Source organism: Cynocephalus volans, chromosome 17 (genome assembly GCF_027409185.1).
Source record: "Cynocephalus volans isolate mCynVol1 chromosome 17, mCynVol1.pri, whole genome shotgun sequence".
In the NCBI taxonomy this organism is placed as follows: Eukaryota; Metazoa; Chordata; class Mammalia; order Dermoptera; family Cynocephalidae; genus Cynocephalus; species Cynocephalus volans.
Genome location: NC_084476.1, coordinates 28,878,795 through 28,902,477, shown reverse-complemented (window position 1 = coordinate 28,902,477; position 23,683 = coordinate 28,878,795). Strand labels below are relative to the sequence as shown.

Below are 23,683 nucleotides of genomic sequence, written 5' to 3'. Positions count from 1 at the left end.
CCCAAATGTCCCTCAACAGATAAGTGGATAAAGAAAATGAGGTATATATATACAATGAAATATTATCCCACCTTAAAAAAAGAAGGAAATCCTACCAATTATGACAACATGAATGAACCTGGAGGACATAATGCTAAGTGAAATAAGCCAGCCTCAAAAGGACAAATACTGCATGATTGCACTTGAGATATCTAAAATAGTCAAAGTCATAGAAGCAGAGAGTAAAACAGTGGTTGTCAAGGCCTGGGGAGAGGGGGAAATGGGAAATTGTTGCTCAGTGGGTATAAAGTTTCAGTTACGCAAGATGAGTAAATTCTAGAGATCTGTTGTACAACATAGTGCCTATAGTTAAAACAGTATTGTGCACTTAAAAATTTAAGAGCTTAGATCTCATGCTAAGATCTCACATCATGCTCACAAACCACACACACACACACACACACACACACACACACACACACACACACACACACACACACACAGAGACACAAGGCAACTTTTGGACATGATGGATATGTTTATTACCTTGATTGTGGTGACAGAATCACAGGTCCATGCATGTGTCCAAACTCATCAAATTGTATAAATTAAACACACAGGACTTTTAAAATAAAGCTAATTAAAAAACAACAACAACAAAACGATCTCCAAAGAACTTGAGACACCAGATTTATTTGTTTTCTAAGTAAAATCAATCCATTTGGGAAGGAGAGAGAGAAGTTGCTTCGCACTAACTTCCAGGATAAACACAAATAGAGCCTGGAAGTCATTCGTTTCTTCTGAAAGAACTTTGTGGAAAATTGAAATGGAGTAGAAGACAGGGGATCCATCTGACATGGTCTAGAAAACTAATAAGCAGAAGAGTTAGCATGTTCCCGGGCAACCTTTAATTCCCAGTGTACACAGAAACCAATTAAAGCAAAGTCTCTTCACGGGCTGCAATGAGTTGCCCCGGCCTGGAAGAGGAAATACAAACGTGCTCAGACTTCTTAAGTGTAATGTGGTAGGAGAAGGATCAGATCTGAATTCGAATTCCGACTGTGCTGTGAGCCAGCAAGTCTCTTCCCCTTTCAGAGCCTTAGTCTCTTCATCTTTACACAGTGCTAATGCAACCCTACCTAAGTGAGAGCCTGTCTTGGGTCAGGCTCTCAGCAAATGCCTCTGGCCTATGTGCTCCATGGTCTGGCCTCACAAGCACCTCATGAATTGGGTACAGTAGTTGCCCCAACTTTACAGATGAGGTGACTACTGGATACACGTATGTACGTGTCCCTCCTACTAGACTGTAAACCACTGAATGGCAGAGACCGTGCCGTATCCCTTTGTGTGTTTTCAAGCACAGAAATTGGCACACCATAATTATCCAGCAAATGCTTGGTGAACAGATTTTTTTTTTAAAAAGTGCATGACACAAAGAAAATCTTAAATGTTCAACAGCCAGGCACTTACCAGTTTGAAAAGTGGAGTCAACTGCCCTATGCCTGGGGATGATAAACCTTCTCATTTTTAGTTTGGCTTCTAAGTATGGTCATCAGCTGATAGTAACTTATTTTTGCTTCCTGTGAGTCAGAGAGCAAAAGGCACAGTCTCCAAGCCACCAGGGCAACCTTTAAACAAACGGCCCCATAATGAATAGTTTTGGTAAAGTAACTGCTGTCGCATACCTTGTCATAATATGTGAAAGCTCTCTAATTTGTTCAGTGCTCTATATTAATAAAGTTCATGTCCTATCATTTCTAAAGAGTCTCTAAGAACGTTTGCTCAGATGGCCAGTGAAAAGTCCCATGTCATAACCTGAGAGAGCAGAATTTTTGCTGAACTGCATGGAGATTAGGCAGGACTTGAGAGACAACTCATGGGAACAAGCTCAGTGTCCAAAGTCACTCTATGTCTCTGAGGTTCATCTGGAAAATGGGCTGTGCTGACAATTAAATGGATATAACATACACAGAAGTGCACTGTGACTACAAAGCCCATATAGATACTGGACACTGGTTCTTTTGTGTGTGTTTTGTTGTTGTTTTATTTTGTTTTGTGTTTTGTTTTTCCTGTTTGGAGTGAGTTATGTTCAAGAGCTACGGAAGTCATGAGGATGGGACCCTGAAGCTGCTGGAGTTTTATCCACAAAAATATCACATTTGGATTGCTGACAGAAAATACTGTTAGATGATATTGTGTGTCCCATACTGGCTAGCTGCCAAAAAAAAAAAAAAAAAAAAAGTGTGTATCCCTGCCCTCCCTTCCCAAAAGGCACGACAACTACCAAAACCAAAACAAAACCAAAAAATAGATTTCCACGTTGAATTTTTCCTCAGTAAACTTTTGAAATAAGTAACACAAAACAGGTTTGAAAGAGGTAACAGTAGGCTTTTAACTCTGGAAAGATTCATCCTTCTTCCTATATGCAAAGTACCAACCTTTAGAAAGAATGCAGGAGCGGCAGGTCACAGGTGTTGACATTTGACAAGGCCAAGGACCAGGAAATTGCCTGAAGGGAATCTCTCTCTGATGTAGAACTCAGCCAAGGGGGAAGTTCAATTCAACCTAACAAATATTCATGGGTGTTTGCTTTGTGCTTGAAAAGAGTAATAATAAATTAATATTACTGAATACCTACTATGTGCATGTGCTTTCATACCCACATATCTATTCATTCTCACACTGGTCCACCCCAGAAAGGCGTTGCTGCCACATTTTTGAAAGAGGAGGTTACTGGGGTTCAGAAAGTTTGCAGGATGAAGGTGGCCAGGAACTGGTAGGGCTGCCCTTGACAGCCAGGTCCTCTGACTGTACATTCCATTACTCCATGTGTCAGGTGTGTGTGTTCTTGTTATTTCTAACACTACTAGTTTCCGGAAAGGATCTGAGGCATCTGTGGGAGGGCTGTCAGGGGCAGATGAGATAGAAGGACCCCAGCATTTAAGGCCTCCTATAACCCAAGCTGCCTGATCACAGACATGAGGCACCCAAGGTCTGCTGACTGCTGGGGGTGGGCAGGGCTTGTATTGAGCACCTACTATGTGTCGTAAGAAAAGGGACCCTAGGCCTGCTGACTGCTTGTGTGAAGGGGCAAGAGACTTGCACTGAACCTACTACGTGCTACCGGTACAGGTGCCCTGGGACTTTCTGGCCGCCAGCAGGGGTGAGGTTTGCCCTGAGTCAGGAGCTCTGCATTTCTTATCTTGGAGCAACTCTGTGAGTCCGGTATGATTATTCCTATTTTGCAATAAGGATATTAGGTTCAAAGATGAGACAGCTGAGCCCACAGTCACAGGTGGAGTTAGAGGCAAAGCGAGGCTGGATCCCAGCTGAGTGCTCAGGTTCCCCCCCCCCCCCATCACCACCACCTCAAAGGAAAGGCAGAAATTCCTTCCTGTCCTCCTCCCCTGAAACCACCCTACCCCCTACCCCACCAGAGAGTAGCAGAGAATTCAGTGAGACACCCACCCCCGCGCCCTCCAAAGCCCAACTAGCTAGTGATCATAAAGCCCGCCTTTTTTTCGAGTGTTTTAATATAGCAGGCGCTTTATTGCAGGCTCTCAGTTCTTACAACAATATTGTCCGGGATATTATCCACATTAGCAAAAGGGAGGCCTATTAGTTCAGAGTTCCCAGGAGCTGGAAGCCACTCAGTGTCAGAGCCAGGATGAGTATCCGCTTCGACTTGTCTTTAAATTTCCTAACATGGGTCAGCCTCGCCTCGGCAGAGAGGAAGAGAGGGGCGGCGGTCTCCTGGCCGCAGCGGCGGTGCTGCGCGGAGCACGCGCACCCCGGAGCCGTCCTGTGCCCGGCCTCCGGCGGGGGGCGCTGCAGACCGCGCGCCGCGCTGTGCCCGCCTCCAGCTCGGGGCGCGGAGGGGCACCCGCGCGGGATGCGGCGGAAGCCGGGCCGGGGCCTGCAGGGCACCCCTGCCCCCGCTCCCCCTGCGCCGCGTGCGTCCCTGCGCGCGCTGTCACTTACACCCACTTCGACACGCAGAGGGTTTCAGGGACGGGCTCTTCCGGGGTAGCTGTGGGGGGCCCAGCACTGGGCCCCCGAGACTGATCTGGGGACTTAGATCCGGGCGGAGGAGGGGAAACCGAGAGCCGGGACTTAGAAACGATCCGGGCGCGCATCTGAATGTCGGTCCTCTGCTTCCCCACCCCTCCACGCTGTCACCTTCCTCTGCTTCTGCCCTGCGGATTCCACATCCCATCCCACCCAGACCTCTCACCCCATTCCGACTTTGAACCCAAAAGCTGGCAGGCGTGTTCCGGGCCAGGCGACAGCCAGCAGGCGCTCTGGCCCTGGCAGAAGCCGCCACAGGTGGCACGGCTGTCCCCAGGGAGGGGACCCTAGCTCGGACCGACCGAAGCGAGGCCACGCTTTCTGAAGTTACTCCGAGGCTAGATGTGCGGCATCCACCGACCCTGGTCTTTCCCCCACGGTCACCTGGGACCCAGGCACGTAAGGCGGGCAGTTTAATGAGGTGTAAACGAAGTGCGAATAGCCTGGTAGCTCCGCGGATTTAAAGCCCGATTGAGGCTTTCTTTAGAAAGGGGATTTTATGAATTGATTACTCTCAGGGAATTCTGCTAATAGAATTGATCCCTGAACGATGACTGGTTAACTCCTTGTTAGAAGTCTGTAGACGATTCCTAGTTGTAAGACGACAAGAGAAAATGTTTCTGAGATTTACAAGTGGGAAGGAAACATCACATCATTTTCTGCATTAGATTATACATAGCATATTTGTAGAATTGAATTTTCCGCTTTCACTTTTTAATATTTTTCCAATTCCCAACTACTCTCTGGAAATTTGTAAAGGGGCGGTGGGTGGGTTGGTGATGTACATGCCACAGATGGAGATGGAAAAACTGCCCAGAACATGTTGACATTTAGAAAAAAAAAAAAGACATCCCCCCACACTTTAAAACTATGATATTAGGAACAGAGTATAATGGCAAAAGTTAGTCGTAGAACATCTGTTCTTTCCAATGGAAGGGTTTCTGTTCTGCCAAGAATTTGTGAATTTTATATATAGGAACCCGGTTCTGCTTGGGGAAGGAGCTCCCAGCTGCCCCAGATGCAGGGATACTTCGCTCCTGACTTTTAGATGGCTCTTGAAGCCACTGATGGGCCAAAAGTCACCCTTCGGAAGGACGTGGTTGAGAACAAGAAAAATCTCAAACTGCCACCCATGGTTCAAAGTGGCTAGAATAGCACAAAGGAAGCTCAAAACCATACGGCTTGAGAACCGAGACGAGGCGGTTATGACTCCCGTTCACAAGACACCCAACCCTTTTCAGAGGGGGAAGGAGTTTATGATGGGGGTAAAACCCAACCACCTCATTATCAGTTCGTTTCTAATGTTCCATTCATTTTCACATTGGCCAGATAGGCAGTCGTTCGTTCATCTCAACAACTTCCATCTCCTCATCTACAGTCAATTGTCTTTCACAGTTGCTCAACTGAGACTGGTAACTGGAAGGTTTATCTTTCTAAAACCATCAGGGGCTGCCTGGGTGAATAGGACACTAAGTGGATTAGCAGTTGAAACATTAATGATTCTCTTTTGACTCAAAGCAAGTTTATCTAAGCAGATTTCCAATAGTCTTTTCTTCTGCAGTTGAAAAAAGAGAGAGATCACCTTTTTGCATTTTACAGTGGACCATTTTAGGTTCTGGACTCCTAAGAAGAATTAATTTTTTTTTTTTTTATTCAGAGGATTTTAGATGAAACATGAAAAAAAAATAATCCATTTAAGTATCATTTAAGTATCAAGAATGTAGGAGCTGGCCAGTTAGCTCACTTGCGAGAGGGTGGTGCTGGTAACACCAAATCATGGGTTCGGATCCCCCTACCAGTCAGCCACCAAAAAATAAGTATCAAGAATCTAAATTGTTCCTGTTTGACAGTGAGAGGAGAGAACAGCAACCAACATTAAAGGTTTGGTGCATTCTTTCAAGTCAACGAATATTAATTGAGCACCTACCACAGTGCATTGTCCTTCCCTCATTCTGGAGGGAGCTAGACACTAAATAGATCCAGTATATGTTACATTTCAGGTAACGATAAGTGACATGAGAAAAAAATCAAGCAGATCAAAGACATAATAACGAGTGGGGGGAGGGGCGGGGGTGGGGGCTCTTTTAATCAGAGAAGGCTACTCCAAAAAATTGACACTTGAGCAGCAGTCCTTCCAGAATTTCCCAAATGTAAATACACCCCTACATAGATATATTTTGCCAAATTCAATCGTCCTGTATGAGTTTTATCCCCCCAGTAATTTTTTTTTCCTTTTTTTTACAGGCAAGTCAAGTGAAGCAGCGGGAATGGAGAAGCAACAAAGAAATCTGTAACTGGTTGTGATCAATTAATTGTAAACACCACTGCACTCAGACCACTGTCCTCCCTCCCCCTAGTAAACTCCTGAACGTTCTTCTGCATATGAAGAGTATATGGCTCAGGAACATAGATCTGGGTAGAATTGGGTTTAAATTCCAGCTTCACCACTCATTTATTTTGTGATTTGAGGCAGGTTACCTAAGCTCTCTTTGCCTCAGATTCCTCGTCCTTAAAATGAGAATAGTAACGTGTACCTCATAGGGTTATGGTGAGAACTAAATGAGAAAAATGCATGTAAAATGCTGAGTATAGGGGTGGCATGGAGTAAACTTTAGTAAATATAAGCCCTTATTTATTATTGTTTACTAGGTAATTTTTTAAATTTAATTTTTTGTTCTTTTGTTTTGTTTACTCGATAATTTTAATAGAGTATAGTAGCCAATTCTAGGGACATACCAGGACTACATAGCCAATGCCCTACTGTTGGACAGCAAGAATTAGATATAAACCTAGCAGATGATATGAGTGAGCTAAAGGAAAAAAGTGAAAAAACAGCAAAACAAACAAAACCCAACCCAAACTAAACCTCTGTGTAGAAAATAAGTCAAATCAACACATTTTCTGTGAAAGACTCATTTTTCTTCTGCTACCACTGATGCTCAATACACCCACTCATGAAAACCTGTCCACTTACCTACCACCTGTGTCTGTGTTAGGGGAACCTCTGAGTCTTGCTCGACAAGTCGCTCTATGATCTCATGTGCAGGCTGGCATGAAGTTCTGCAGTGGTATAACTGTGGGTGACATGGGGCCTCGGCGTCCTCATTTGTGCAAAGGAGGCTCTAGGTGAAATGTTCTGTGGACCACCTCACAGCCCTGTCATTCGTGTGTTCCCAGAGTCTGCTCCCATGCTCTGAAGAGCCTTCCTTGCTTTTGAGATCCGAAATGGCTCTCTGAGTCATTTGTTCATGCCCAGCAGCACATGCCCAGATCTATTTTAGGCTGGGACCCTGTTTAGGGGAAGAGGGATTATCTTTAGATATTGGGAGCATTAGGAGAATGTTGGCAAAGCATTTTGGAAGTTGGGCAAAGAAGCAGGAGTGTTTCTCAAGGGACGTGGCTGAGCCTGTGGGCTCACAGCACAGCACTGGAACATGCCACTCCATCAGCTAACTTCCTCTCCTGCGTTCTCCATTGAAGGGGCCTTGGAGTGTGTGACCTTCAGCAAAAGACACTTTCTCGGGCTTACCTCCAATTAGCCCAACTATAAAAAGGGCTTCTAGTCCTTGTTCTAATAGATTGAATACATGTGTAAAACACTTTGAAATCCATGATATCCAGGGAGAAAGGCAATGGCTTGTTTACACATGATGATTTTATAGAGGCTTGGGGTGCTGTGATGCAGAAGAGGATTGCCTTTTTTTGAGTCATTATGCAAGCTGGAGCCTAGAGGAATGTGGTGTAATTTTAATAGAGTGACAGATAAGATTACTTGTCTCTATTAGAAAAAGATAGGGGTTAGGCCAATCTTCCCCACACAGCTTCATGTGCACCACAGGTAACCCCTGTTTAGATTAAAACACAAACACACATTCCAAGGAAGTGAACAGCAGATAAACCCCCAAATGAAGTTAGCTTTATTTTATCTGAGAGACTGTGTAATGTGACAGTAAGAGCCTGGGCTTCGGGGTCAGGCAGACCTGTGTTCCAGTCACAGCTCTGTGACCTTGGGTGAGTCACCTGTCTCCTCTGGGCCTCTGCCTTCACTATAAAATGGGTATAATAACAAATTTCTAAGCATCTAGCAAGGTTCTTGGCATACCAGAGGTGCTCAATGAATGTGAATTCCCTTTTCACTCTTCATCTACCTCCAACTCACTCAACCAGCAACTCCAAGTTCAGGTTCCCCAGTACATTCATCCCGACATGCAAGAAATATTTTCCTGTGGTCAATGACAAAGATAAAGGAGCGAGAAACCGAAGAGTTAAAAAGAAAACAAACAAACAAATAAACCGCATGGCCTAAACCCACAATCTGAGAGATTGTTCCTCCTCACGCAGTTTCTATTCCAGGTTTTATGTTGCCAATCTGGGAACATTGTCAAAGCAAATGTTAGTTAAAAACTGTTTACCAAAGGACAGGTAGTTAAACACTGTACAGCTGAGAGTATTGTTATCGCAAACCTAAAAAAATTTTTCTTAAACCTTTATTTATAAAGGAAAATATTGAACAGAAGTGTTCAAATATATTCTGAGTTGGTCAGAGGATTTTTTTCTTTCAGTTCCTTCTGCAGATGCACTGTCTGACCAGATCTCTGTAGGGCTTTTTTTCTTTAACAAACTGCCATGCATTGTAATGAAGGAAATCCATGAAAAGTGGGGAACTGTACCTATGCACTATTTGCCAAATAGATACTGGCTCAGTATTTCTGGAGCCCATGTAGACTCCACCATTCAGAGAAAACCAACCTATCTCATACTTCCTTAATCAGTGCAAACATTCAGCCAAGCAGTTTTATCAATTTTTTAACATACAGTATCAATGTGTATCAGGACAAGAAAATGAAAATAAAGGAGACCTCAAAGACGTCATGCATTTCCAAATGTAAATTGAGATCCAAACATTAAACAATAGGGATCATCTAATCCTTTTACAAAGGCACAAATTGCAAATAGGACTCCCATGCCAGACTGGCTTTGCCTAACAAAGTCTTTAATGCAAAGAATCCCCTAGGCAAAGCCTCCTCTGTTTCTACAGGCTTTGGCACTATGACAGAGCCCTATAAAGTCAATTATGCTCCCTAACTATAAAGTTAATCATGCTTAAAACAAAACAAGGTTGTTCCCGTGGTCTAGATATGCAATCTTCAAACCATAGAAACCCAAGGTGTCTTGGTTTGAAGAAAAAGCTCCATTCTGCCTGAACCATTAATTCCAACAGAAGTTAGTGATATTTTGTTGAATAAGACCAAAACCTTTATGCTGAACCTCAATAACGTGTTTTAATATGCCTTAACATGCACCTGATAAACAAGTTGGATGTATCTAAAACAGTAAGTAATCAAAAAAATTGTAGGGGGAAAAATAGTGGTTATGGGTAATGTAGTTGAGTCTTAAATGAATCATCTGATCACTTTTCCAAAACAGATAAGGATTTTTACTGGAGCTAGGATGCTGATTTTTATTTAACTTGCACTTTGTACCCCTTGCAGAATGATTGTAGGAGGAAAAAAATATCTGTAGACTTGTGTATTTACATATTCTTATTCAACTTTGGTTCTGTTGCCCTTTGCACAGTGGCTGGTAAAGTAGGCCCTTAAATAGATTACATGCGTTTGAATGGAATTTCATGGAAAGAGAAAGCAGGGCAAAGCCAGAATGATATTGTTAACACTTTGAGGGAATGGCTTCTGTGTTTTCTCTGGAGGGAACACAGTGGTGAGTGAGCAGTACTTGTCTTAGCTGGCTGGTAACAGAGCACTGTAGAAGACTAGAGAGCACAGTGAAATACTTTCTTGGACATCAGAGCACAACATTACATTGAATTTAGAATTTTCCTTCTAAAACCATCCCTTTTGCGTGGTGTTTTTAATCATCTTTATTCCCCTCTAAACTTCCTTTGGGTTGTCAGAATGGAGTCATTAGCTGTTGGCCTATTAAGTCAGCTCTAGGCTGGTGCTCAGATCTCTGCATGTGACCTTGGGCAAGTTCAGTTCTTTATCGGGGCCTCGGTCTTCTCTTAAAGTTAAATGGTCTTGAAAACCCTTTCCTATTCAAATATCCTACGTAATTTTGCAGCTGCTGTCCTTGCAATCTATTACCCATTTCTCGCTGAGGAATTGACAAACGCTTCGAAGGCAGGGGCATCTGTTGATCCCATGTACTACCTTCTAGAGTTCGTTTATTTAGACATGTTCAGAAGTCAGAAAACACCTGTCATCCAAGCAAACAAGGAGGGTCTCAAGCTTGAAGAGGAGCAGAGCAGGTGGGTGGGTTTCACAACCACCAATAGCTGACCCTTCCCATTTGGGCAGACTGGCCCATCCAGTAGCCTAGAGTACAAAGTGCCTTCTTTAAGCTTTTAAAGTGCAATCTTTTTCTTAGATTTCATTGTTTGTTATATGTTCACAGCACACGCACCTTCTCCCTTGAAAGGAGACACAATACTTATCCAAGGAAAAGGATAAAGTATCTCTGTTCCACAAATTTCGGCTTCCTGGAGAACATGCCCAATGGTCTACTAACCATTTTTGTGGATCACCTGACATCCATCTACCTCCCCCAACACACAGCGACATCCCCCTCTCCCCTCACAATAAATAAAACTCTTTCCAGAATCAGTGCAGAGAATCGCCTGGCAAGAAAGAGTCCTCTAAAAAGAGATGCCAGGTTTGAGACTAAATATTCACTAAATGATTAATTTTACTCAATTGAATTCTGTAACTATGGGTATTCAAGGGCAGATAAAGAAAACTTCCAGTGCTCTCCAGAAGCTCATGTCTGTTGGGGGAAACAGACCCATAAAACCTTGTAATATATAAGGATAAGTAAAAAAAGCTCTAAAGCAAATAGAATGAAGGAGTCAAAATTTTTAAGAGCTGGGCTTTGAGGGATGTATAGGCTTCTGTTAGGGGAATATGGGTTTTTCCAGAAGCAGCAGAAATCAACATATGCAAGCAAAGTCTCAAAAGCTGAAACAGGCATGGTGTGTTGGGGAGCTAAGAGTAGTTTAGCCTGGCCAGTTTACCTAAGGAATGACTTGACAGGATACTGGACAAGTAGGGGGGGCCACAGCTGGAGGAGTGGCCATGTTACATCTGTGTCCTGTAGGCATTGGGGACCACTGGAAGTTAAAGAATAGAAGAGGGGCTTGGCTGGATCTGTTTGACCAGGATAGTGTGTGCTGGGCCAAAGATGAGGCCAGAAACAAGAGCTGCTTCTTCTACTTTGGACCTAAAGGTAGAGATTATGTTCATGGCATAGTGACCAGCTCAAGAAACATCTGTAGGAAACTTGGGATTACCTGTCTACTTTGACAAAGGAAATAGCACACTGATTGGGAGACAGAAAGTCTGGGGCTTTTGACTCTTAAACAGGTTTACCTGAAGAACCTGGATGTTAGCAAATCCTCTGAATTGGGGTGTAGCCTTACCTGCCCAGCAGACTGTAGACAAAAGTATTAGAAGAGAAGTGCTTTGAGTATGTCAGCAAGAATGAGAAAGAAAAACAAAATGTTAACCTGTAAAGGGAACCTCAGTTTCTTCATCCATGTAATGGGGACGGGTGAGGAGAATCTCCCCCCGCCCCGCCCTCACCACCTCTTGTTATAAGGATTGAGGAAATGGAGAATGTAAATACTTCACAAACCTCACAGAGCTGTGCAGAAGTAAGAGATTATTATACACCAGCAAAAAGTGACCTGAGGCTGGCAGGTTAGCTCACTTGGTTACAGTCTCGTGCTGGTAACACGAAGGTCAAGGGTTCGGATTTCTGGACTGGCCAGCCGCAAAAAAAAAAAAAAAGGCATGGTTGTTCCCACTGAGAAAATCTGTCCCATTTGTCATGTCTAAGAGACTTTGCTTTTATGTTTTGTACCAACTTACTTATCTCCCAGGCTTTCAGCAAATATGTCCAGGGTTCTTTCGATTTCTCTGTAATTTACCCATTTTAGCTTTGAAGTGGGTGTGCAGGTACAGCATCTGAGTTCATTGGTTTTATATCATGGAGATTTGGCCACTGTTTAGTAATATGTTGATCCAGTGCCAGTTAGTACAGATTCAAATATTATAGGTGAGACAGGAGTTATAGCTCACTTGACCTCCTGGCTTCAGGTACAGTGGACTGGACAGGTGTGACTATTTGCCTTAATTGATTTAACTAGATAATTCTCAGCCCCTGACCAGGGGCTCTAAACTATCTCTCTGTCCATCCATCTATCCATCTAACCATCTATCCATCTATCCATCTACCTATCTATCCATCTACCTATCTATCTATCTATCTATCTATCTATCTATCTATCTATCTATCTATCTATCTAATCTACCTATCACTCTGTAAAAAGCCACTTCTCATTTCCTGCTTTGTTTAGATAACATGTAACATAGACACAAAAACATAAAAGCAGAGCAAAATGTTCCTAACATTAGGGTATCATTATAATAATTGTGCTGCATCAATAAGAAATGTTCTGTTACATATCCTCAGATAAGATGTCAAAGGGATTCTCTAAGTGTGAATTTATTTTCTGCTATTATTGAGTTTCTATTTATTTTCTCCTTTTCCTTTAAGAACAAGTGAAAAAGGACATTTGGGCGGGACGATAGCACTGTGCTGACTCATCTAGGGTGTTGAGAAGACCAAAGCAATTTGGAAAAGTATTATATTGAGGGCATCGTGGAAAACAATTAAAAAGATGGACTCCAGATGTACAAGATTCTAGAGAAGCAATTTGACACTCTCTCCCCAGCTAAGTTAACTATGGTAGCCTTGACACCAGCCCGAAAGATTTTCTGTGTTTATGCTAATATTTTAGCAGTTGGTTTCCTTCTGTTTTGACTGTGACCAGGGCACGAAAGCACCAGGTACTTCAAAAGGATTTAGGAATTTATCAGTTTTTTAGGAGATCGTGTGAAATTTACTCAATATTTAATTTTTGTTTAAGGTAAAGTCTTCCAAAGGGTGTTCATTTCCAACTTTCATTTTAGTTTCACTTAATGTAAAAAAACCCCAAAACCAAAAAACAGACTATTTTCGTACGGCATTTTGATTTTAACAGTAGTTTTTTTCATTTTCTCACAGTAGTTTTTTTCATTTTCACAGGTAGAACATTTCATGATATAGTCCCCAGCATCCATTAGGTAGGAAAGATCTTGGTGGTTTTATATGAAATACTCCTGAATGACTCTGCATGTGAACAATGAATGATAGTTTCATAAACAACCTTTAGGAGGCAGACATAGCTCTATAAAAACATGTCATTATACAATAGCTTGTAGAAGGTGCTAAGAAAATACAAAGAAATAAAACTTATAAAATAGAATACATAATAAAATAATAAATAAAACGATAAAAAATAAATACATAAAATAAAAGGGTTTGTGTAGGCCTGGGTGGTGTCTATGTCTGTGTGAGAGAGAGGAAGAGGGTTAAGGGTGTGGGGGAGAAAGAGTGTGTCTAGACTGCATGCATGTTGTGCTGAAAGGAACTTCAGAAGCCAGAACATAGAACAGCACAGGTGGCTGGCACAGGCTGATGTTTAGATACTCCCATATATGAAACTACAACAGGCACCACCAGTGCTTGTTTTAATATTTTCCCTGTGGACTTGCTTCCATAGCATAAAGACTGCCCCTCCTGGGCTTCCTTGTTATGTAAAGAAATTATATGTAAAAAGTGTTAATTTTCAACTTTGAAATAGCTTTTCACGTTTCTAAAAATTGGCACGATTTTTGAAAAGAAAAGAATTATTCCTTCTGACCATGCTACCTGAGATGGTGGAGACACCTGCTTTAGTATGCAAGAGTCAAACACATTTTCAGGTAGAATATTTTGCCGAAAAAGACATCTTGCAGGAAAAAAGGTGGATTGAAAGTCTATTGATGTGTAGAAAACACAACTGTTAATCCTTTGTATGTGTTATGCACCCAAGTTAAAATCTAGGACATATAAAATTAAATGTCATGAGGAAGACATAATAAGCAAGCATCTCAATTATTAGCTACTCTTTATTATACGTATAAAAGGCCCTGTAACACTGTAATGACAGTACACCTAGGAGCCCAGAACTGATAGGTACTAGAGTAAATAGTTCAGCTATTTGTTTTTGTTGAATACTGTTTCACCCTGTTGTATTTTTGGGAAATCTTCCTCATTCATTTTTAGATATTAAAGCTTTCCTTTTCAGGTTAGAAAAAGTTAATGCACAGTGATGTTTCCTTATGACATAAAAATTTTAAGTAATTTAAAATGTCTTGATAATTTAAGCATGATGTTTCTCCTGTTTGAGATATTAGGCACTTAGCAAATATGAAGATGGCAACAGTCATTCAATAAACCATTTTCACACACCAAATATGTGCCAGAAGCTTCTATATGAGAGAGGTAGATTATAAGAGTAACCAACCACAATTTAATACAAGAAAACATGTTAGAATGTAGGCTTTTTGTTTAAATAACTTTAATTGCTTTTAAATATAAAGCCTAAATATTTTTACCTTCATTCTTAGAAAAAAGTTTCTCCATGCTTATTATACTTATTTTAGAGTATTTAGAAACTGCAAAAAAAAGAAAATTTAAACTGAGAAAACCAGTATTAATATTTTGACGTTTTCTCTTAATTTCTTATTGTTTCTCTCCTTCAATACACACACATTTAAATGTACACAATTGGAATCATACCGTTTATAGTCTTATATCCTCCTTTTTCCACTTAACATACCATGAGAATTTTTCCATGTCATTAAATGTGCTTGAATACGTTCTCAGCCACATAAAATTCCATCCTATTGATGCACCTGTTTTCTTTTAAGCAAAGACACATGCCATGTTTTCCAGTCATGCTGGACTCTTAAAAGCCAAAGAAAATACTTTGTGTTGATCCACCATGAGCCTCTTATGAATTTCTATTTTTTATTCCATTTATAAAATGCACCTATGGTGGAAACACACTTCTGGACACAGATAAAATGGATAGTTAATAACCACTCTAAAGAAAATGCCAGTCAGCTTCTGTCCGCTTGATGATGTTAAATATTAGTCACTCACATCATCATTACAAATATATAAAGTGTCGACAAGTGTCACAAGTGCTTTTTCCATTTTGTGACAGCCACAAATTAACTTCAATCTCTTGGGTACCTACCCGAAGACACTTGAGTTATAATAGTACAGTTTTAAGCTTTAATTACTTCAGAAATATAAATGCTACAAACTTCCAAAAACACCATTTAAAATCTTTTTCTTTTTGGTGGCTGGCTTGTACAGGGATCAAACCCTGGACCTTGGTGTTATCAGCACCATGTTCTAACCAACTGAGCTAACTGGCCAGTCCTAAACCATTTAAATTTTTAAATTTACTTTGTACCTATTTCTGTAAATTTGAATAATTCTTAATTATTTTGTTTGAGTCTGTTTGCCCATTTTCGATCAGGGGGACTGATGAGGTTTTAAAACAAACCACTAGAAACTTTGGTTCTGACCTCTTTAGGGTCATAAGCAGAAGTGATCTGTTAACAAATGAAGCATAAATGAATGCCTTAATCCTCAGGAGGGCACTGTTGAACTATATTCCAAGGTTGTCTGCTTTGAGAGGGTTCTTTTGTTACTCAGATATGTGAGGCGTGCAGGGCCAGGGCTCCACAGGGAAAAAACTTTTATATTTTCATTTACTTTTAATTAGACACAAACTACAGATTTTTTTAAATGTGAAACTGGGATGTATATGTTTTTTATGAACACTATTATATTAAACTGAGCAAACTGAAGAATGATCAAGTTGTTTCTTCCTGGAAAATCACATTCAGATAAGGAAACTGCTTTTGTGAAGTTTTATGCACATCTGCAAAGATCAAACACAGACCGGGTGTTTTATAATATACTCAGCCCTATGATGACATTGATAGTACTTATTGTAAAACTAAGTAGCTATAAAAAAAATAAAGGTCTTTTAAACCTCTGTTGAGATAGTTGTCTTTTTAGTGTGCTTCTAACGTGCCCTACAGACCAGTGTAGTTAAACTGAAATTACATGCTTTTCCAAAAGAAAAACAGACAAAATTGTTATTCAGATAAAATATTATAGGTTTATTTAAAACTTAATTCTCACCTTGAGTATGCAAAATACAAACTCCACAAAATGTTCATTTTTTTACTTTGTAGTTTACAAATATACAAAATAGAAGTTTGCTTAAATTTATATTACATATTTATTAAGGCAAGGAACTATATAGAAAAAAAACATTTGTTCTGCTTAAGGCATACTTGGGAATAAACCATTGTACAAATTATTGCACATCTGAAACCACAGTGCATAACAGACTGTCTGCATAAAAATGTTAAAGAAGTAAACCAGGCGTATTTACCTGACTTAGGTCATAAATGTAGATCGGAAGACAAAAATAGATTTTCCTTGTCAAAGTATGCAGCAGTTTGAGAACTTTGGCTTCCTTGTTTGGTACCTTTAGAACCAAGACTCACCAAGCACCATCATTTAGGCTATTAAAACACATTTTCTGTACCTGAATTTCTTCCTCTTCTTCTAACATCATAATAATGGCTTTTAGAAGGCAAAGAGAATACAAGGTAATCTTTATACTTATATTGCATCAAAACACAATTCAAGGGAATTCTGGTTTTCCCTCCCTCCAACTCATGGATCTAATTTATACCCTGATATCCACAACTTCCAGTCACCCCCCCCTTGGCATTTTGTAAGTCCAGGAATATTCAAGTTGGATTTAGAATTGGAATGATAGAAGATCCAGTCACAGACCCCATCTGTTCTTTGATTTTTGTCTTTTGGATTCCTCATTTCTCCTGATTATCCATTCACAAGTTGACTCATTGGGAACTTGACCATGATTGTAGTGCTTTCCAGCTGGACTCCTCCTCTCATTGGGAAGACAGTGTGAAAGGTAAAAAAAAATACTGAATTCTCTTCTGGCAGTGTGGGTCCTATCCATTGTTTGGGATTTAAAAGTGCCTCTTCATGTGTAAGGCGAGGTGGTCCGACCTGGAAAATGCCCGGTCGCATTTCTGGCACTGGAAAGGGCGGTGCCCTGTGTGTTTGCGGTAGTGCCTGGTCAGTTCATCTGAGCGGGCAAATTTCCACCCACATCCATCCCAGTCACAGTGGTAAGGTTTCTCACCTGGAAAGGGAAAAGAGAAAAAAAAAGCTGTTGAAGCCATTGCTATAACGAAGATTTAGCCCTTTTAAATACTGGAGGTCCAATATTAAACCAACTCCCCACATACGCCATTCTGAAAGAATCCAGGAAATGTGTATGCCACTGAAGGACCATACTACTTTTCAGATAATAAACAGAAATAATACATTACTAAGTATTTGTTCTTGTTTTTAGAGGATCATTAGTTAAGCAACAAAAACGCAACTACCACCTAAACCTAGACTTCTCTACGGCTAATGTTTTCATTTTTTTGAGCCAAGACATCACAGTGGTGGAAATGAATTTGGAAATGATTTGATAGTGTGTCTCTCCCTGCCCAAACCAAGCAATAATATCCTATCCCACTACAATTCAGTCTAAAAAGCCACAGGCGGCTATTTTTTTGTTGTTGTTATTTTAATGAATGCTACACCTAATGACCTTATATACCTGCTTACATCGATTTGGAAATTCTCTGCAGTGATTACCTTAAACTAGAATTGCCCCAGCAATCATAACTATTAAATTCTTGGAACTTAAAATCTAATTACTAAGGCCAGAACTAAAAATAATAAAAAGGGAGGGCGAATCTGAGAAGGGAACAAACAATGAAAGTAGTCTGGAAAATTAAAAACCGATTTAAAAAGAACCATCACGCTTTTGCACTGCAAAGTATAACTTCTCGATTACAAGGGCAATACTTTGCTCAAGCTGGGAGAGGCTCACATACCACTGGGAATCTCCCTGCCTTTTACAGGCCTAACAAAACTGCACATTCAAGCACAGATACCATCCATCAAGCAAAAGGCTTCTGGGCAAAAAGTAGGCGCCGGGTTGCCGTCCTCTCCTCTGATCCAGATGAGGATGAGGAGATAGATTGTGCGGGCATCCCAGAGAGGCCCTGAAGAGTGTCCAAGGTTAGCCTATGGGGCTGGACACCAACCTCTCTCTTTCCCACAGCTTCTGTCCCCCTACCTGTGTGGGTTCGCAGGTGTGCCTTGAGATGAGAACTCTTTGTGTAGGTTTTGCCGCAGCCCGCGTAATCACAAGTGTGGGTGGCGGTCCTTTTCCGGGGCCACGACCTTCTTCCCCTCTTCGGTTTGGGCTCCTCCGGCATGCAGGAACCCGGTGGCATGAGCTCTACGGGTGAAGAAGGTGGGGTCAGCATCACCCCGTGCCTCCCGGGGGGCCGGCACACGCAGGGCTCCCCAGCCTGAGCTACGATTCCCCCGGACTGACCTTGATAATGGAGCGGCGGGACCTGCGGCTGCATCTGGTCGGGCAGAAAGGGTGGGTAGTTGGGCCCGGGGTGGGGATGGAAGCCTGGGGGAAGCGGCAGGGCAGGGTGACAGTCCCTGCTGCTCAGCAGTTCCTCAGGACCCAGGGTCGGGGTAGTCCTGCTGGGGAGCTGCCGCCCCAGGGGGAAGTCGTGTGCGGTCGGCCGGTGGCCATTGCTCAGAGGGGGTCCAGCGCCCAGGTGGGCCTCTAGCGGCCGACCGACAGTGCACGAGGAGACGGCCTCCTGCTTGATCTTGGGGCACATGCGCGGCGGACCGCCGCTGTAGGGCGCCACCACCACCGGGTGGCTGCCGTCAGGGCTGCCTTTGCTAACACTGATGACCGACGGGCTGCCATACTCGCTGCCAGGGGCGCTCAGCGACGCCTTCAACACGAACTTGCCCATCAGCCCGCCACCTGGCGGCTGCGGCTGCTGCGGCGGAATGTATACTGGGTCCAATTCGGGTCGCAGGAGCTCGGCCACGAAGCCGCCTGAAGGGCTCACGTCGTTGATGTCCGCCAGGTTGAAGGGAGCCGTGGGAGGAGGAGCCGACTCCCGGCCATAGAGAAGGCCGCCGCCCGCGCCGCCCGGCGCCACGCCCGGGTCGCCCCCGGCCCGGATCGGATAGCTGAAGCTGCAGGTGGAGGGCGCGCTGGCAGGGCCGCTGCTAGACGGGGAGGACGAGGATGAGGCTGACGCCGACGAGGACACGGTGGCGGCCACCGACTCCTGATGGGACAGCGAGTTGGAGAGGATAAAGTCCAGGTCCAGGAGATCGTTGAACTCCTCCGTCTCCCTTCGGGGTAGGAGCGCCGGGTTACTACCGCCGCAAGCCGCGCCGGCTCCACCGCTCTCCAGGTCTGTTGCCACGGTCGCCGCCGCCAGGTCGTAGGGGCGGCCGGGAAGTACCGGGGGAAGTCGCTTCATGTGGGAGAGCTCCTCCCGCCAGCGCTGCGGGGACAAGGCGGGAGAGAGGCAAACCGTCAGCGGCGGTCTCCTGTTGCCACCCGACGTAGTGACCTGCTGGCGGGCCACCCTCGCTTGCACCACCCGGGCATGGAGAATGGGAAAGCAGGAATGCCCGGGGACTCCGGGTGCGGGCGCTGCTGCAACCTCGGCCCACACCCGGGTCCGAGGAGAGGTGGTGCGTATGTACCAAGGGTGTTATGCAGTGTGTGCTCGATTGCGTGTGAACGAGCGCCGCGGCTTGCCAGCCCCGGTCCCTCCCCCGCCAGATCCCGGGACGCACCCGGAATTGGGACACCGAGACTCTCTCGGTGCGCCCTAGCCACTGGGCCGCCTACGCGCTAAGCTCAATCTGGCCCAGCCGGCGTCTGGGGACGCAGCCACCTCGCGCCCGGTGGCCTGCGCGCGCCCGCCCTACCGCCTGCGTGCCTGGGGACGTGTAAGGACCGGGTTTGAGCCCCAGGCGGCTCTGCAGTGCCCGGACCACACGCACACGTACAGCAGAGCGAAGGGCGCGGAAGCCATCCGGGGAAGGCTGCGGAGTCCGTGCGGGGGCCACTCCTTCCTCTTGCCCCGTGGCTTTAGGTGACCCCCAGGGTTCCACCCGCCCCCACCCCATCCACATAAGCCCACCGGGCGCTCCCGGCAGCCGGGAGCAACACTCACGTTATTCGGGGCACCTGCCGGACGCAGTGTCTTCTCCCTTCCCGCCGGGCCGGACGCGAACGTGGAGAAGGACGGGAGCAGCGCGTCGCTGACAGCCATGTCAGACTCGCCAGGTGGCTGCCTGCAGGCCGGGCGGGGAGCACACGGAGGCAGGAGTCAGGGGCCACTCTCGGCCGCCGCTCCGGCGCGTCCCACCGGTCCTCACCCCTCCCTGTCCCCAGCTCCCGGCGCCTCACCTACCTCATTAATGTGGGGGCCCAGAAAGTCCTCGGGAGTCCGAAGCAGCGGGGGTAATCGAACCCCAAAGTCAACGAAGAGGAAAAAGAAGACTTAGAAACGAAGCCAAAACCAAAACCCCAAGTTGCCCGAGATCCTTCTTGTTTAAAGTATAAATTGGAGACGTCTTTTTTAAAAAGTTCCTTTGTATACAAAAGTTCTTAGAAAATTTGTAAACTCTTATAAAAACAGACAATCAGCAAGGCGAGTAAGTAGGTCCGGTGGCCGGGCTGCGCTCTCTTCGACTCAGCAGCGTCCCCCACCGCTGTCGTGGTCGCCGCGGCTGTCGCCGTGGGCGCAAGGGCTGTGGCTGGGACGGTGGGCGGGCGGCGTCGCCAGGTGAGACTGGCCGCGGTGGCGCGGAGCTGCAGGCTGGGCGGCGGCGCAGGGCGCGGACTCCAGGGGGCTGCGCGGGGCGCGCGCGGCCATGGGCGCGGGCCACTGGCGGGCGGGTAGCTGGGTGGGGGGCCGGTGGGGCGGGGAGGGGCAGTCGGCGGCTCCCGGTGCCGCCGCCGCCCGCCACCGCCTCTGCTCCCCGCGCGCCCGCAGCCGCGCTCGTCCTCTCGGGCCGGGGAACTGCCGGCGGCCGCCGCGCGCTCCTTACTTTTAACTTCTCGGCTATCGCCTTCCCCCGCCTCCTACCCGCTGCGCGCGGGGGCCCGCCGCCAGGCCCTGCCCCTCCATTTCTTTTCTCCGCCCTCCCGCGCCCCCCCGCGCCACCCCCCCGCGCGTTGCCAAGGCGGCTAAATAAACAAACTCGGCGCACGTGGGGGCGGGGGAGAGGGAGGGGCGCGGGCGGGGCCGGGCCGGGCCGTGACGCCAGCCCGGCAGCTGGCGGGTTGGAGCCGTGCTGACGCCGGCGGCGGTGGCGGCGGCGTCGGTCCCGGCACGGGGCGCGGGGAACGGGACGTGGGTCCCGTGGCTGTGCGACCTGGGCCATTCGCGCCGCCACTCAGGAACTCGGCTCCCTGAGTTCGAAGCCCGCGACAGAGAAGCTGGTGGGGGCGGAGGGGGACGGAAACGCGCCTCCAGCCCTGCCCGGGTCCGAGCTCGCCGCGCCGTCTGCGCGTTAGAGAAGAGCGCGATTATCCGCGTGACTCATGCAGCGCTTCCTCCCTCCCGTGCGCAGGCAGGAGCCCCGCGCTCGGCCCGGCCTCGCACGGCTCCTCGCGGGCCTTCTGCCGGGGTGAGGATGGGGGTGGAGAGGAGGCGGGTGCCCTGCACTGGGAGGACGAGGAGCAGGAGGAGGGGTCCCCTCCAGGATCAGACGGAAAGAGGCCGGGATGGGGAACGGAGTTATGGTTTTGATATTAGTAGGAGCGAGGAAGGGAATGAAAGGGCTCAAGATGTCCTTTGCAGAGTGGGGAGAGAAGACGGACTGTGAGGCTCCGAGACACCTTTCCCCCAACCATCTTAAAGCACTTTACAAGCCATGCACTCTCCTTTCCACTTTATGGATGAGAAAACTGAGTCATAAAGAGGTGAAATGGCGAGTAAAGGTCAAACAACAACTCGCTCCCTTCGGCTCAGGCTCCAGGCAGGTCAAGCCCACTGAAAGGGACTTAGCTGGAAAGTGGCTTTGTGCCAGGAAGTGGAGCGATGCGGTGGGACCCTAGTTCCCGAAAAATGCACCCGAGCCCGAGGCAGCCGTCCTTGCCCACCGGGAATTCCGAGAAAAGGAAAAGGCTTTCGTTATTTCAGTCTTAAAGCGCTGCCTCTCCACCCCCACCTTCCCCTTAGTTTGTGATCAGTAATTTTCCAGCTGGGAAATGTTTTCTCCCTCATCTTCTCTGCAAACAGTACTTGTTTTTTGTTTGTTTGTTTGTTTGTTTCGTTTTGTTTTGTTTTAAACGTGAGTGTGGTGTTCGGTATCACTTGCTAAAAGTGCGCTTGCGAGGTGTTTACTCTGTTCAGGCACGCGGCGCCTGGCTGCGCCCTTTCTCTCCACGGAGCCCCCTCGCCAGCACTTGCTGCAGGAACGCCGCCGGTGTCAGCCTAGGAAAGGAAAGAGAGGGACTGGGAAACGGGGTCGAAGCTCCAGCACCCGGCAGAGTGTGCGCTCACCCCTCATTCAGCTCCGGTTTCTTCCTGTCATTGTCACCTGTTTGTCTGAATCCTGCGATTCTGGTACCTATTAGGTTTCCTGAGAGTGTTATCCCTGATTTTTCCACTCCTCGCCGACCACAGAAGCATTCTTGGAATGCATCTCGCCCCCTATGAATCGACTCGGCCCTCTCTGCCAACGCTAGGAATCCCTCTAAGGTCCAGAGAGTTGGACGCCCTTGAGGATGACTTCCATCCTCTTGGCTTTGGCCAAGGGCTGCGAGGGCCTGCAGCTGGGGAGAGGGGCGTGCCTTGGCAGGGAAACCGAGGCCCTCCCTCTGGTGGCCCCTAAGAATTCAACCCCATCCCCATAGAGCCAGGCCAGTTACTTTAACTGAAAATATTGCCCATTTTCAAGTAAGGAACGAAGAAAGGAAGACACCTGCGACCCTCTCCCCCTACCTCTTTCATTATGATGGCAAAAACTTCTTGGGATGCTGGACCTAGGGTTGCTTGGAAAAGGTAACCACTTTTCTGTCAAAGCTAAGGTCCCTAAACCCCTATGAACTTGGATGAGCCACTGACTGGCAGCCATCACCCTCGGGGTGTAAACCTCAAAGTCGAAACTTGGGATTTCCAACTTAGGTTCCTTCTGCTTTGCCTATATTCCAAACCAGGTTCCTTTCTGCTTTGCATGTATTTATATAAGGCAGTAGCCCTTCCCCCACCAAAAAACTAACCATAACCACCACAATGAAAAAATAGTTTTGCACAGATTAATTGGGAAGCCACTATTATTATGTCATGTAATCAAGACAAGAGTCTGAAACTCAGTTTAAAAAGATAGTTTCCAAACAGCCTTCTAAATAATATAAGCCAGTGCCTCTTCACAGTAGGCAACTATCTGGTTATTCCTCTGATTGCATCATAAAGGGAAATCTCTATATTCACCCCAGATTTCTAAAAGAGGTAAGGAACTTCAAGTTCATAAATCGTCTCCTTTCAAGGCAGATGCCAGTCTGACAACAGGGTTATGACCCTCCCTCTCTTCAGAACAGGTAGGGCCAGAAGAGTTAAATCCCTGCCCTATATAATTTATAAACATGAGGCTGAGTAAACCTTTGATGACTAATTGCACTCTAAAATAATAATAATAGAAGACACCCTTTAAAGAAGAATTAAATACTGGTGACTTTATTTCAGCAAACTGATATTACAAGTTTTGTGGTATGGAAGTTAAT

At 45.7% G+C, this 23,683-nt stretch overlaps 1 protein-coding gene across 2 annotated transcripts; it reads right to left on the bottom strand.

The window, feature by feature from the left end:
- Positions 1 to 16,233: 16,233 nt before the first annotated feature.
- KLF4 (KLF transcription factor 4) lies at positions 16,234 to 20,956 on the bottom strand. Of its 2 annotated transcripts, XM_063082130.1 has the most exons (5): positions 20,364 to 20,956; positions 20,124 to 20,244; positions 18,452 to 19,442; positions 18,188 to 18,352; positions 16,234 to 17,194 (listed from the first exon to the last, which is right to left on the bottom strand). In XM_063082130.1, the coding sequence occupies exons 1-5, from the start codon at positions 20,366 to 20,368 to the stop codon at positions 17,019 to 17,021; spliced, it is 1,458 nt and encodes a 485-aa protein (XP_062938200.1). In that variant the 5' UTR covers positions 20,369 to 20,956; the 3' UTR covers positions 16,234 to 17,018. The 2 variants fall into 2 exon arrangements, with proteins under 2 accessions (XP_062938200.1, XP_062938199.1); XM_063082129.1 differs by having other exon boundaries at positions 18,188 to 19,442.
- Positions 20,957 to 23,683: the final 2,727 nt, after the last annotated feature.